This window comes from Giraffa tippelskirchi, chromosome 10 (genome assembly GCF_054371585.1).
Source record: "Giraffa tippelskirchi isolate mGirTip1 chromosome 10, T2T-mGirTip1v1.2.pri, whole genome shotgun sequence".
Lineage (NCBI taxonomy): Eukaryota > Metazoa > Chordata > Mammalia > Artiodactyla > Giraffidae > Giraffa > Giraffa tippelskirchi.
The window spans coordinates 83,133,330-83,149,007 of NC_137284.1; the positions used below are offsets into that span (position 1 = coordinate 83,133,330).

The 15,678-nt window shown below is 34.8% G+C and overlaps 1 protein-coding gene across 6 annotated transcripts in view; it reads left to right on the plus strand.

Moving 5' to 3' along the window:
- The window catches only part of SEMA3A (semaphorin 3A), a 251,443-nt gene that overhangs the window by 210,221 nt on the left and 25,544 nt on the right, over positions 1-15,678 (plus strand). For 4 of the 6 annotated variants that reach the window (XM_081531720.1, XM_081531724.1, XM_081531722.1 and 1 more), the window contains exons 13-14: positions 9,296-9,337; positions 14,536-14,693. In XM_081531720.1, the coding sequence (XP_081387846.1) occupies positions 9,296-9,337; positions 14,536-14,693 (200 nt within the window). Of the gene's footprint in view, positions 1-9,295; positions 9,338-14,057; positions 14,139-14,535; positions 14,694-15,678 lie in introns of all 6 variants that reach the window. The other 2 variants (XM_081531719.1, XM_081531721.1) reach the window with 1 other exon arrangement.

Genomic DNA, 15,678 nt, shown 5'->3' on the forward strand with positions numbered 1-15,678 from the left:
AAAAGAAAATGTTCATGGTTTTTATATCACTGGTGGAAAATTTGTTATGAATTCCTAATCTTCACAAGTAAGAAAGGTACTGGTAGTTGTCCCTTTGTCCTGAATCACTTATGGCTCAGGTAAGTTTATACAAGATTGGGGATAGAGGCAGCAGTTTATGTGTTGCAGTGAGAGAAGAAAACTAAAGTAATTTAACATATACCACAGTCTGTTGTTCCTTTTAGAAAATCAGCTAGGAGGAGGTTTGAATTGAAGCATACCTTGATATGAATTATTTATGAAACATAACAGAGACATGATGCCTATCAAAGGTGTTATTTCAGTTTTTGATAGAAGAAGGTAAAGACAATCAGACATTTATAACCAAAGATAAATTGGAGTATTTAGTGGACAGAAAATGAGAAATGTCAGATCTAGTCTCACAACTTAAAATTACCTATTTAGTCTCCAGGAATCTCAGGCACTTTATCTATAAAGTGAAGCACCTGTTTTGAAGTTTTCAGTTGATTCAATATTTTGATTGTAAGCAAAATCTACCCAAGACTTCTTTTAACCCTGTACTTATTAACTCAACAGGGCTCTTGCTCCCTATTTCTGTAATTGTTTGAAGAGAAAATAAAGTAAAATATGGCAAGTTCCTAACTGATATTGATTCAAGTAAAATTGTGATTAGCTTTGAAACATATAACTGGTAAATCATGATACAGACACCTAGTAGGAACTAAGCAATGTTCTCCTGGGAACGTCTTGGATTCTTCAGTCATACCTACATAATAGTTCTCTTTGGACCACAGACAGTACAGATGAGCTTTCCCATCAGTATAGACAGGGAAAATAATGCCTATCTCAAAAGGAAGCTAGAAGAATTAGAGACACTATCTGTGGAATATCCAGGACAATGCTAGTTACTGTGCTCAGAATCTTATCGTCAATATAATTTTACTTGTTTTAGTTTGTCTCCAGTGAATATAAGCTGCATTTACAGTAGCTTTCTCTGCTAATCCTTGGTTTAAGTCTTAAAATCACACAATCATTATAATTCTACTATAATTTTTAAAAATTAAGCACTTGGACCTACTTTGTCTATTATAGAATGATGACTAATCCCTATTTTTCACTGCCTCCCATTTCAGAATTTACACATTGATACTTTAGCCTACAAATTAAAACATACAGTTATCCAAATGGACTGTGTCATCCATTTAGATTTAGCAAACAAATTATGGGCACTAAGAGGCAGATATATAAATTTCTGTCTTATATCCACTATTGGGACTCCAGAGCCTAGAATATGTTTTCAACCAGCATTTGTTAAATGAATAAAGAAATCAGTATTTATGCAAAAAATGAAATATGAAAAATTAAGCAGTTTAAAGTCCTCTCTAGGGAGACCCTCCTTAAAGTGAGGTGCCAGAGTATGAGGAAGATAACCAAGAACAGCAACAAGTTATCCTGCTTGATTATATCCCATATTATTTTCTAGTAGAAAAAAATTTTACCAATTATTTGTTTTTGGAAATCTATATTGCTACCACCATGCAAATGAAGTTATAGGAGATAATAAAATATTATGTTAATTTTGGGGGCAGGAGGAGAAGGGGACGACAGAGGATAAGATGGTTGGATGGCATCACTAACTCGATGGACATGGGTTTGGGTAAACTCTGAGAGTTGGTGATGGACAGGGAGGCCTGGCATGCTGCGATTCATGGGGTCGCAAAGAGTCGGACATGACTGAGCGACTGAACTGAACTGAATTATTTCCAGAATCTTTTACTTTTGGATTTGTCATGGTTTCTCTGCATATTCTCTTTCAGTTATTGTATATTATTAAAACAAGTTTCATTTACTAATTCAACTCTAAACAAACATGACCACCATTGTTCTGGCACAGTGCTAAGTTCTGGTGAATCAGGGATGAACACTATAAACATGGTCTGTGACCTTACCTAGCTTAGAGACTCTTTCTAACATGTTATCCCTCATAGTTTCAAGTACTTGATTTATTATTAGTACAATTATGTTTTATCTTGTAGAATTGTATTGCTATGTCATGCCATTTAAATAATAAGGTTCTTTTTTCTATCATTTAATCATATTCTGGGATTTTATGAATTGGAATATATATAATTTTGTAGTAATTCTGTATTCTAGCTAATTTTCATTCCTTGTATCTCTGGGATTTTAAGTTTATGTTTCACATCTTATCTAGATTTGTTTTAGTAAATCAAAACAAGTTTTAGTTTAAAAATGCTACTTCAAACTGTTAAATGACTTTCAGCAAAATCTTCAGAGATGGGAAGCCAACAATCTTGTAAGCACAAATATTTAACATCTACTATATTTTATTAGTGTTTTTCAGTTTCCAAAGGATTACACAATCTAATTATACCTGTGATAATTACTGAATGATTTCTGCATGGTTAAAGATGTCATGAGATAGATTATCAGTTTTCAACAATTAGGTATAAATAAGTAATAATATGCTTTCATGGAAATGATTGTTTATGAGTTTATGATTTTATGAAAAGATTGTTTGCAACATAGGGACGCATCTTCCTCTGATAAATATTCCATTTCTCTCCCATGTTCTCTGCCATGCATTGTTGTCATTATTATTTCTTTGGCACTCAAGTAGACAAAATGTATTTGGGCAGAGTTTAAAGAAATATTTACTTTCAACATTCTATTCTATCAGGCAAAGTTCATACATATATTGTGGTCTAGCAATTGGAATATTTCACTGTCAAACTTTGTTTAATTTTGCAGAAAGAGGGCAAAAAACACAACACATTAAAGCAATTTCTATATATACTGAAACCAGCAGAGAAATGTTATAGTTTCCTTATTTTTATTTGAGCCTTGCAAGTTACTCCATTTAACATAAAATTTAAAAGGGTTAACTGAAGCACTATGTTGATTTGACAAGGTAAATAGACAAGGAACAGGGTTAGGGTCCTGGTGGTATCTGATACTCTTGGATTTTAAAAAGAAAGACATTAATGTCAACCAAACAGTTAATTTTACCATAATATCATCTCCAGGAGACCATATTCCTTATGTATCTTTGCTAGACTGAATAACCAACCTCATATAAAATTCTAATTAAAGCCAGTACTGTGTCCATTGCCAGTTTTGAGGTTGGTTTCAGGAAAACACCCTGGCTAATCACAGGACATTCCAGTGGTTCTAGTTACATCTAAGATACTTTTATTCTGGGTGAAATCAAATCCCAATCAGAGTATAGTAAGAAGAATATTCCTCAGTGATAAAATTTCCATCTTAGAGTAAAATTTTCATGAGTAATAAGAGATGAAATAAATTGGCATTGGTATAGAACTCTAGAGGGCTTCCCAGGCGGTTCAGACAGTAAGGAATCTGCTCGCAATGTAGGAGTTGCGGATTTGATCCCTGGGTTGGGAAGATACCCTGGAGAAGAGAGTGGCTACCCACTTCAGTATTCTTGCCTGGAGAATTTCATGGACAAAGAGTCAGACACAGTTGAGCAGTTAACACTTTCATTTTCATAGGACTCTAGAAATTACTTTAAATAGATAACATATATTCATAATGGTATTAAAGTACTAAGACACAAACCTATTTCAAATATTACTTGTAACATAAACTTGTGTTTGAATCTCAATTGCTGTGATATTCCAAACAAATTGGTTAAAGTCAGTTGAGCCTCAACTTCTTAATTTCATCAGTTTTTTTGTTTTTCTAGTTAAGGTTACTAGTCAATTGTAGCTGTTATTAACTAGTTACATAAATGACAATTTCATTTAAAATAATTGCTTGAAAATTCTAAATCTACACCTTGTTAAAAATATTCAAAAGCTATGAAGACTAGAAGTACGCTTTTACTTTATGCACTTGAGTTTTTTTTTTTTTCCAGTCCAAGGGGGGTTTTACTTTTGATATGGTGGCAGGTTACATCAAGTTGCAATGCATTTAGTACAGCAGATTTTATTTATACTGCTATTGACTGCAAAGGATTGCAAGGCATTTACATAGATAATGCATTCATTTTAAACCCAATTTATGCAGTATTCCATGAACAGCTGAGCAAACAAATGAAAGAGTTTAATTTTCATTCAAATGTAAAACATAATTGATGCTTTCCAAAACCTAGTCTGTTAACTCATTCTAAAGGAGCTTCAGCATGCTTAGCATCCAGGGAGTGCTGTCTGATTCTCCTGGGATCAGCAGGTTGAAAAGCTCTGCAAGTGTGAAAGTTTAATAAGGACTAGATTTAAAATATCTGAAAAAAATATATATAGCAAATTAGAGTTCATAGAAAATCTTGAAAAGATGCTAAGTTTTTTATTTCATTTTTACTCGAACTCCAATTAAATTTGCAATTAAAACCAGTTTCATGAAAAAATGCTTATAAAGCTACATCTGTTTTAAATGGAAGTCATATTCACTACCAACTAGGGCTCAGAAAAACACATAGCTTATTTAAATGGATGTCATCTTAATATATTGTCTGTTAAAATTCAACCACAGGCAGCATATAACACATCCTATTCCAAACTGTTTCATGGTCTAAAATATAAGTAAGCTGTTTCTAATAAAGAGATTCTAGGATCTTAATTTAAGAATGTTGAAATCATTATATGGCACAGTGGAGTTTCTTGTGTACTGAGGCTGGTTTTCTTTTACAATTTATATATAAAGTGATCATTTCAGTAAACCTTACAGACATTTTAATTTTGTATTGTCAATGTATGTGAAATGTGTGAAAATTCACCAGCTTCACTTATAGATAGTTTCACTGAAGTTGTTTGAAAAGAACCTAGACATAGCTAGCTCTCATTTTAATTATACAACCTGTTAATTCTCTAAGAAGTACTTTCCTTGCACCTTGGCTATAAAATTTATTTCACGAAAGTCTCCATGAAGTTAGCTGCTTACATACATAACAACATAATCATTTTCCCTGTGAAATTGTTGGAATGGAAGAAGCTGCTGTGGAATATTTTTCTGCTTTAAATTCTTTGTTTGGATTCACTGATTCCAATATTATGTAAGCCTAAATACAACAATCAGTTTTGTCTGTTAAAACTAAAAGTATATGATGACTTGGTCCCTTGATTTTTGTGATTTGATGGAATAAATTCCAAAAATCTTATTTCTATATAGAGAAAATTGATAGATATTCCTTACATCATAGTTGTCTTTATGATTGATAGTTCCTATAGAAAATTGTTATCTTTAATATCATTAAGCTATGAAAATGGGTAACTATGGGGCAATTCTAAATTATCCTATCAAATTAACTTACATCCTAAATAATTTGTCTCATTTATGTCTCAGGCAGGTAGTCTTAAATCTGTTAAGAAAAGTCTATGCTCAGCTTAGATATCAGGGTTCGAAGTGGAAATCTGCAATTCTATAGCACATAGCAGGTAATTAAAACCACAAGCGTGGATAAGCCCATCAGGAAAAGAATGTAGCATCCAAGGAGGAGTGGATAGGAGTCAGTAAGGGAAGGCAAACATAGGAAGAATGACTAGAGATAGAAAAAACTCTGAAAAAATTAAGAATAGTTAATAAAGAGTTACAAGGCATAATGAACTCTAAATAGAGGAAGAAGTCAAGGATTGAGTGGTCACTAGTGCTATATCAAACAGGAAGTCCAGTAATAATAACACACTGAAAGCTTCCATTCAGCACTACAGATTATCAGTGATTCCTCCTTCTGAAAATCGTAGGCCTTCTCTCTAGAGTAAGGCCTAGACTCAGTGGGCTGAGGGATGAATGGCACTGAATGAGACATGAACAAGTAAAGATGGAGAGTATAGAATGATCAGATTATTTTCAAATAAAATACAGATAAGCTTGAAGAGTTGAAGAAAAACTATTTTTAAAAGATGGCTCCCTTGTATCTCATACAAATTCAGTGGAAGGAACAGAGTATAATGGAGAGAGTAAAAGAGATATGAGAGAAAGGGGGAAATTTGTAGGGAATTTATTTATTCATTCCATTATTTAATAAATAATTATCAAAAACTTGTCGTTGACCTTTGAACAACTTTGGGGGTTAGAGGCACCAACCCTCTGTGCAGGGGAAAATCTGAGTATAATTTTGCATTTGGCCTTCCATATCTCTGGTTTGCATGCGTGGATTCATCCAACTGTTGATGGTGTAATACTGCATTATTAACTATTGAAAAAAATCCATGTCTGTGTGGACCCACAAAGTTCAAACCCCTTTTGTTCAAGGGACAACTGTAGGATAAGCAATCCCAGGTATATGGCAGTGAACTAAACAGCCAAAAATCCCTGTGCTAAATTAGCGCTGGGTGGTAGGCGATTGGGGAAAGTTTGTGACAAGGAAGATAGACAGTTAAGAAAACATGACATGCCACTTCCACTGTCCTCACATCCTATCAGCCTAACCTCTAATTCCCACTGTGTGTCTTTCACTTTTTTCCCCCATACTTCTCTGACAGGCAAAAGGGCAAGCAAGAATCACAGCTATGGGTCTGGGAGATTTAAAAGCCCTGTGGGCATACAGTGAGTAACTTTTCTCGGTACTAACCTCAGTGGATAGCTTTGAGAGAGTCACTGTCTACTATCCTCAGATTTTCTCTCAGTGGTAACTTACATGACCTGCCTTTTTATTGGCTTTTCCTCCTTCCTCTCAGTCCTCCTCCCTACCTTCAAATAAGAACTTTGAGGTATAGGAATAAACGCATAAGACACAAGATAAATATCACCTATAAATCATATACTTACAAAAAATGTCATATATATGTATTTCTAGATAGTGATAAGCACCGAAGAGAAAACCTGAAGCAAAGGAAGGATATGGGAATGTGTATGTGTATGTTTGTTGAGTATATATGTATGTGCATGTGAGAGATAGGAGAGATTTGAATAAACACTATGTGACAAACGTGTTTGTAAAGTATTTTACATTTATTAATTAATTTAATCATTATAGCAATCCTATGCAGAAGATACCATTGTATTTATTTTTCAGATGAGAAAGTTAAATTAGAAATAGTTTCTATACCACACCTAATATCAACCTTCTGGCAAGATTTATGTTACTACCATTTGAATTCATACAGTTTGACCCCTGAGTCCAACTCTTTACACTTTCTTCAGAGCACGACTTCAGGCACTTACAGAGAGAACTTTTAGGATTTTGTTCATCCCGTGTAAGCCTCCTTCTCATTACCTTTCTCTAACCCCCTCAAGCCATCTCTTGTTAGTGTTGTGTTTGTCACTGATGAAACAGGATGGATCGGAGTTCAGTGAAAGTGAATCTAAGAGAACATACTCAAATGTGTTTCAGTTCAGTTCAGTCGCTCAGTCGTGTCCGACTCTTTGCAACCCCATGAATCGCAGCACGCCAGGCCTCCCTGTCCATCACCAACTCCTGGAGTTTACCCAAACCCATGTCCATCGAGTCGGTGATGCCATCCAACCATCTCATCCTCTGTCGTCCCCTTCTCCTCCTGCCCCCAATCCTTCCCAGCATTAGGGTCTTTTCCAATGAGTCAACTCTTCGCATGAGGTGGCCAAAGTATTGAAGTTTCAGCTTCAACATCAGTCCTTCCAGTGAATACCCAGGACTGATCTTCTTTAGAATGGATTGGTTGGATCTCCTTGCAGTCCAAGAGACTCTCAAGAGTCTTCTCCAACACCACAGTTCAAAAGCATCAGTTCTTCGGTGCTCAGCTTTCTTCACTGTCCAACTCTCATATCCATACATGACCACTGGAAAAACGATAGCCTTGACTAGACGGACCTTTGTTGACAAAGTAATGTCTCTGCTTTTAAAAATGCTATCTAGGTTGGTCATAACTTTCCTTCCAAGGAGTAAGCGTCTTTTAATTTCATGGCTGCAGTCACCATCAGCAGTGATTTTGGAGCCCAAAAAAATAAAGTCTGACACTGTTTCCACTGTTTCCCCATCTATTTCCCATGAAGTGATGGAACCAGATGCCATGATCTTAGTTTTCTGAACGTTGAGCTTTAAGCCAACTTTTTCACTCTCCTCTTTCACTTTCATCAAGAGGCTCTTTAGTTCTTCTTCACTTTCTGCCATAAGGGTGGTGTCCTCTGCATATCTGAGGTTATTGATATTTCTCCTGGCAATCTTGATTCCAGCTTGTGCTTCCTCCAGCCCAGCGTTGCTCATGATATACTCTGCATATATGTTAAATAAGCGGGATGACAATATACAGCCTTGATGTACTCCTTTTCCAATTTGGAAGCAGTCTGTTGTTCCATGTCCAGTTCGAACTGTTGCTTCCTGACCTGCATACAGGTTTCTTGGTAAATAGTATTTTGGTGGTCTGAGTTCATCAAAGAACAGCATTTATTTATGCAGCCTACATATGCTTGTAATAGGCTTTAACAATGCTTTAATAAGTGTACTGGTGATTATTTCTTCTCTAGTCATGACTTCTCTAAATTAGTCTGTTGATAGAAATTAAAAAGATTATGTTCTTCAGCAGAGACCTAAATGTAGACTTTTGCACCTTAAATAGTCATTTTAATAATAATAAAGTAATATATCTGAACCAAGCTCTCACAGTTCTTGCTATCTAGAAACCAGCTCTATACCCTCATTCATCCTTGGTGCTATTAGGACCTGGTCTGACATTCTCACCTCAACCACAGTGTTCTCCAGTTGAACATACAAATTTTCACAGAACCCCAACATCAGACGGGGCTATTCTCAGACCATGACGAACCAAAACAGTAACAAGTCCATTCTGTAATCATGTCTGAACACAGAAACATGAACAAGAACATAAACATTGTCCAAACCATAAAAATGAACATCTCCCTATCTGCCCTAGTGAGTGATTGCTACTTTCCCAATAACTGCTCTAGTTTCGCTGTTTTTTCCTCCTTCTAAATAAAACTTATGAAGATACCTGATCATAGAATTACCTTTGCTTTGTGACAGCATCCAATATAAAGCGAAACCCTACTTCCTGCAACCCTCCCTCAAATCGCCTAACACAAGTCCAAAACATAAGTCCTTTCCATTTCTCTCTTACTGAGTCTCCTCACAGTCTCCTTTATCATAGTGAGCAGTCCACCCGACTTGATCCACAGGCATTTTCCTGATGGTCTTTCACTGGAGGATGCACTTATTGTCTGCTCCACACATAAAACACTTGTCTATGCAATTTCTTTCACCTGCTTTTTTCCCCAATTATATTGCTTCTTGTAGGCACTGAAGTTATCTTTCTGAAAGTTTAAGTTGACATTCTGTAACATTTCTAATTGACTGAACATTTCACATTTTCTTTTTCTTCTTTAGGAACCAACGACTATTTCAGCAATGGAGCTTTCCACTAAGCAGGTAATAACATTATACATTACAACTGGTAATCTATATTTTGTTAACTTTGTTTCAAATAGATAAATATATTTATGTTCCATCAAATTTTATAGGTTTATTAACAGTTGTTCAAAAAGCAAGAGGGAAAAAAATTCTTACTATAAATAGCAGAATGAAAACTAAAGATAATTTCATTGCCCTCATGTTTTTAACCAGTCTCATATATGTCCTATGGGGTTCCCAGATGGCGCTAGTGGTAGAGAACCCGCCTACCAATGCAGGAGCCATAAGAGAGGCAGGGTGGATCCCTAGATCAGGAAGATCCCCTGGAGGAGGGCATGGCAACCCACTCCAATATTCTTGCCAGGAGAATTCATGGACTGAGTAGATTGGCAGGCTATGGTCCATAGGGTCGCAGAGAGTCGGACACGACTGAAGCAACTTAGCACCCTTGCACACATATATGTCCTATAAATATATTTATTAGATCATACTCATGCAATGTTGCTTCAGTCATCCCCGACTCTTTGTGACCCTATGTACTATAGCCCACCAGACTCCTCTGTCCGTGGGATTTTCCAGGCAAGAATACTAGGGTGGGTTGCCATTTCCTTCTCCAGGGAATATTGCCAACCCAGGAATTGAACCTATATCTCCTGAGGCTCCTACATTGCAGATGGAGTCTTTACCTCTGAGCCACCAGGGAAGCCCTCTTAGATCACTATTTGTTGTAAATTTTCATTGATAGTATTTCTTTCTTGGCCATTGTAACATAATTTCCTCAGTAATAACTGATATTTTCATCTGTATATCCTTTGAAATAACATGGGTGAATGTTTTGGAACATAAATAAATGTATGATTTAATTTACATGTATAAACAAACTATTATATAGGCTAATAAAATCATGCACTGGACAGTATATTTTTGGAGAATTTTGACTTAGTTAATTTTACTTTTTCAGTAGTATCATATGCTAGAGAAAACATTTAGTTTGGCTAAATGAAAAGGGAAACAGCACAACAGTCACTGCCAAATGATAAATTATTAAACTCCTTGAATTCCAAGCTTGAGGACAGCATGTTAATAGTCTTCTCATTCCTGTTGAATGAGTGCTTTGGCAGGACTCTTAAGAAATGCAAATATATTCTAAATGCTGAATGATAATGGCAAAGCAAATGTGATTTTAACTTCTAATGAATTATCTTTTCTGCAAAAATGTTACCTAGCCTTTCTGTAAGTGTATCAAAGTTAACTTTAAAAAAAATGACTTGGATCCTGAGTTGAAATTAATTATTAAATAACCTAGGAGAAATAGTCAAAAAGTAGTTGGTAGCTTCTTACTCACTGAAGTGAAAACTTACATACAAATTTGTTTAATATGAGACTGATTTGGCAGATCTTATTTCTGATGGCAGATCTTAATTACATGTTTTATCTCTAACCATGCCATTTTTTGTCATACAAGATGCTAAAATACTGTGCTAGTAAAACTTAGTAGATACCTTTTCAACACATTTGTATCAAAATACATTGATAATCTCCAAGATATTTAGAGAAATCCAGAGTGCAGATATTATTGACCTGATACTGTCATCTTATACTTCATAAGTATGTGTTCACCTGTTCTTGTAATCTAAAAATTGTCAAATGTTGGCAAGGAAATCCGGGGAGTTCCAGGATGGTAGCTAGACTGGGATATTCTTTCCTATAATGATTTTTAAAACTATTTATTCTCTGCTGGACTTCATCAGTCTTAATTACATTGCATTCAGTTTTGTAAACCATCTCTTTCTGTTTTAACATTTTTAAACCTACCTTAAGAATGGCCCATTAAATGCAACACATTTTACCAAAAAACAAAAACAATTTATCAACCTAAAATACTAGGTTAGAAGGAAGTAACTCTAGCCTTCAATTTCTATTTCTGGATTTTGATTTCAATCAAATGTGACTCAATTTCATTTATGCTCATGGAAATTTTAAAAGTAGGCAGTAGTAGCAAGAGGGACAAACGTGTTGCAACTAATTTTCTGGATAAATGGACTCATATCCTGCTTATGACCTGCAGTCTGTTAAGAAGGATAGTGAGAAAGCCTGTGGTGATGTTAAATTGGGCAGAAAAAGCACATCAGGTTATTTGCTGGTGACTGCATTATGCTCAATGGTGCCTGCAAGCCTCCCCTACATTTCATTTAGGTGGCATAATTTATTTGCAAATCATTAATAGTACAGTGGAATAATTGTAAAATGAAAACTACATTGATTGTATTAAATTTTTGCCATTTTATCACACTTTAGTTTTTCATTACAATGATTTCAGTTGCCATATTTTTTATTTCATATTTTTCTCAGGTATTATTTCTCTGATTTTCTGCAAAAGGGATCTGACAGATGTATAATTTATTATTTGGATAACAACTCCTTTATTACTCAATGCCATATTCTTAGAAATCTATAAGTATGAAGTTTTTTCATGCTTCTTAAAAGTTATTGGCCAAACATAGCAATCTTTTTCTTATGTATGACCAACTTGTTCAATCGCTTTTTAAATAGTTACGTCCACAGTACATGGTTTGGCATATCTCATATTCACCAATGCCAGACATGCTTCTAGATACTGCTACCTCATTTTAACTAATTTATCATTTAAATATTATTGTTTGCTTCTTTTTTATCGCATTGAAATTTCTTGCCTTTTTTTTTTCGCCACTTAATTTTTTTTTAAACTGAAGGATAATTGCTTTACAGAATTTTGTGGTTTTCTGTCAAACATCAACAAGAATCAACCATAGGTACACTGTGCCCACTCCCTCCCGAAACTCCCTCCCATCTCCCTCCCCATCCCACCCTTCTAGATTGTCACAGAGCCCCTGTTTGAGTTGCCTGAGGCATATAGCAGGTTCCCAGTGGCTCTCTATTTTACATATGGTATGGTAAGTTTCCATGTTACTCTCTCCATACATCTCACCCTCGCTCTTCTCCCCATACAATCTAAGTTCATTTTTTTAAAGGTGCTTTTGGAAGAGAGAAATAATAAGAGGGAAAGAAGTTCTTTCCATTAGTTAAGTTCTCTGTTAACAGTTGATCATAATTTGAGAAATATTATCACATGCAGGTTCTGTAGATGCTGTAAGAGGGGTACAAATCAGTCTCATTTTCTCTCAACAAAAAGGCCTAATAATATTTAATCTTTTACTCCCCAAGACTTTTAACTATCATTTCTTAATTTGCTGTGGTTTGTAGCATCTTTCAATATAAAAATACAAGGTGAATATACTGAGAAGGGAGAAGGCAATGGCACCCCACTCCAGTACTCTTGCCTGGAAAATCCCAGTGGACGGAGGAGCCTGGTGGGCTGCAGTCCATGGGGACGCTAGGGGTCGGACACGACTGAGCGACTTCACTTTTACTTTTCCCTTTCATGCACTGGAGAAGGAAATGGCAACCCACTCCAGTGTTCTTGCCTGGAGAATCCCAGGGACGGCGGAGCCTGGTGGGCTGCCGTCTATGGGGTCGCAGAGTCGGACACGACTGAAGTGACTTAGCAGTAGCATACTGAGAAGTTGAACATATGTAATGTAAACCATATTCCATATATTATACTGGAATATTATTTAAAATAAATATTTTTCACTTTACTGAAATGGAATAAGTAATATTTATCAAGATTGCTACCTCCATAATAGTTTAGTTTTTATTGTATTATTTCTTCCTCCTTTCTTTCGCCTGTTTTGTGTTAACATATAAGTAAGTTGCTTAGCTTTAAGCATATAATTATTTTCTATAAAATGCTCCTTACCATCAATAATTTCTTAGATTCTAATAGATACTTTATCTTCATTCAAACATATCTGCTATATGTAGTTCATCTTTGAAAGCCAACTAGAAATGCGATTTTAATTATATCCATTGCTTACTAATAGGCAACTTGTAATACTAAAAGAGCATGCCATGGTTCCAAGACAGGCTTTTCTGTAACTATTCTTTTCTATAGTGGAGAAATTAAAATACACTTTTGGGGTCTTTTTTATATGTACTATTGTGTTTCAGTACATAAAATTTTTCACCTTTATTTAATATTTATTATAATTATTCAATCATCTAGTATAAGAAAAGGGAGCTAGTGTAGTGTATAGTTTACTATATATTGATAGTAAAATGTAGAACAATCACAAAAGAGTTTTATTTGGATTTCATTTTGTGTTTGCATAAATTTGCAACTGATATGCTACATTGGGCAACTTTGTTAAAGGTATTTTTTAACTTGTATCGAAAACCTAAGTTAATTGCTGCTAGAAAGCTTTTTTCCCTCCAATTCTGGCTCCTTTGGTAACTTCAAATTCATTGAGAATAAGGCCAGCATAGATGTTTTATTTGGATGCATTCTTTGAAGCTCTAGTTAAACATGCTTATTTTATGAATAAGGAAGTTAAGTCTTAGTAAAATTATGTGAACGGCCCAAGATCAACAGTTAATAATGTCAGGCAAGACCTAGAATCCAGATAAGTTGATGCCCAATATCCCACTTTTTTGACAACATTTGAGCTTTTTGTTCAAGTCCATGGCACCAGCCAGTGTGTACTTGAATCCCCTGTATGATGATCTTTGAGTGAGAAGTTAATTGAGTCCTCTTGTTCAAAGTAGTCTTCTGGAGGTAGTACAAAGGCAAGACGATTAAAATTGAGCAAAGCTTCTTACCAATACAAGCACCAAAACTTCACCCTTTCCCTTCTTATAGGAGGGCAAACTGAAAGTGAAAGTACCCAAGAGTCAAAAGCAAAAGATCCCTGCCTCAAGACCAATCAGAATACATGGCAGGGTAGGTAATCTGGTTAATCAAAATTATAAACAGCAGAAGTTTAAAAAGCAAGCTAAGAGCAAACTGAAGGTTTGAACTTTACATTGCTCAGTAATGTCATTAAATTTTTTCCTATTTTCATGAGATTTAATTGACATGTAATTACTACTGTTTTCCTTCATCTTCCCTTATAAAATATACCTGTTTCAGTTAAATATATGGATTTCGACCTTGCTGTATTTTAAATGGTCACATTTTCTGCCAGGCGTTTGAAAAAATTACAAGAAATGAAATATTTTAAACGCACAAAGATAAATGTATGCTTGCTAAAGTATAACATTTTCTTTTTTTTTTTTTAAGGAAAAAGATATTTAAAAAACAAGGTAATTTTTGTCGTAACAGTAAACTCTTTCCACAGCAACAACTATATATTGGCTCTACCACGGGGGTCACACAACTCCCTTTCCACAGATGTGATATTTACGGGAAAGCCTGTGCAGAGTGCTGCCTCGCCCGAGACCCTTACTGTGCGTGGGATGGCTCCTCATGCTCTCGCTATTTTCCTACTGCAAAGAGGTAGGAGGACTATTAGAAATAAATACACTGTTCGACATTTATCTTATCTGATTTCATTTTTGGAACAGCTTCTTCATATAAGTATACCATCTCTTTTTTTCTGTGTATAAAACAAGGTGTTACAATTCAAGGAACTCTTAGACATATCCTAAACTTCTACACAAACTTGGTTTACTTTTGTTTTAGAAAACAAAAACACTATCTTAATTTGGCAAAATAATCATTTCAGTTTATTCTTTACTACTCATTCAAGGCTACCTATTCCCCTTGATATTCACCAGTATTTAAGAAACAAGCCATGATAGATGAAAGTAATATACAATACTTACTAATATAAACCTAAAGATTAATGGTATGCACATCGACCTACTTAAACACTTAATAGAAATTAGTATTATTACACTGATGCATTACAGGGGCAGGAAAATTTGCTTTGTTTTTTATTGTAGCTAATGTTTTACAAGAAGCTGTGAACATGACATTTTTCATTGCTAATGAGATGTGTTCTACAACATTTGGATCATTTAAAATGTTTTAGAAAATATTAGGGAAAAGAAATAACGCAAATATCTAATTAAATATTTTGATTACACATTAGATATTATTGACTGTAGTGTTAAATTATCTACAACTTAAAACTTTCATATATTCAGTCCATAGAGGTTAAAACACAGTTACCTTGTTAATAATATTAAATGTAAATGTATTAACCTATTCCATTTACTAAATACTCGATTTTCTTAAGCCTTCAGTATGCAGAATTGAGACAATGTATTTGTATTACTTTCATGTACCTATCGACTTCATTGGAAGTTTAAATTTAAAACAAAAACTTAGTGTGGAGATAATGCGTTACTGATCAAAGAAACCCTGAATATATTAATAAATAGCAATATGATGTTTTCATAGCAATAAAATTTAATTAATTAAGAATAAGGCTTTATTCTTCTTAAATCATTTAGCTCTAGAGGGCTTTAAATGTTGC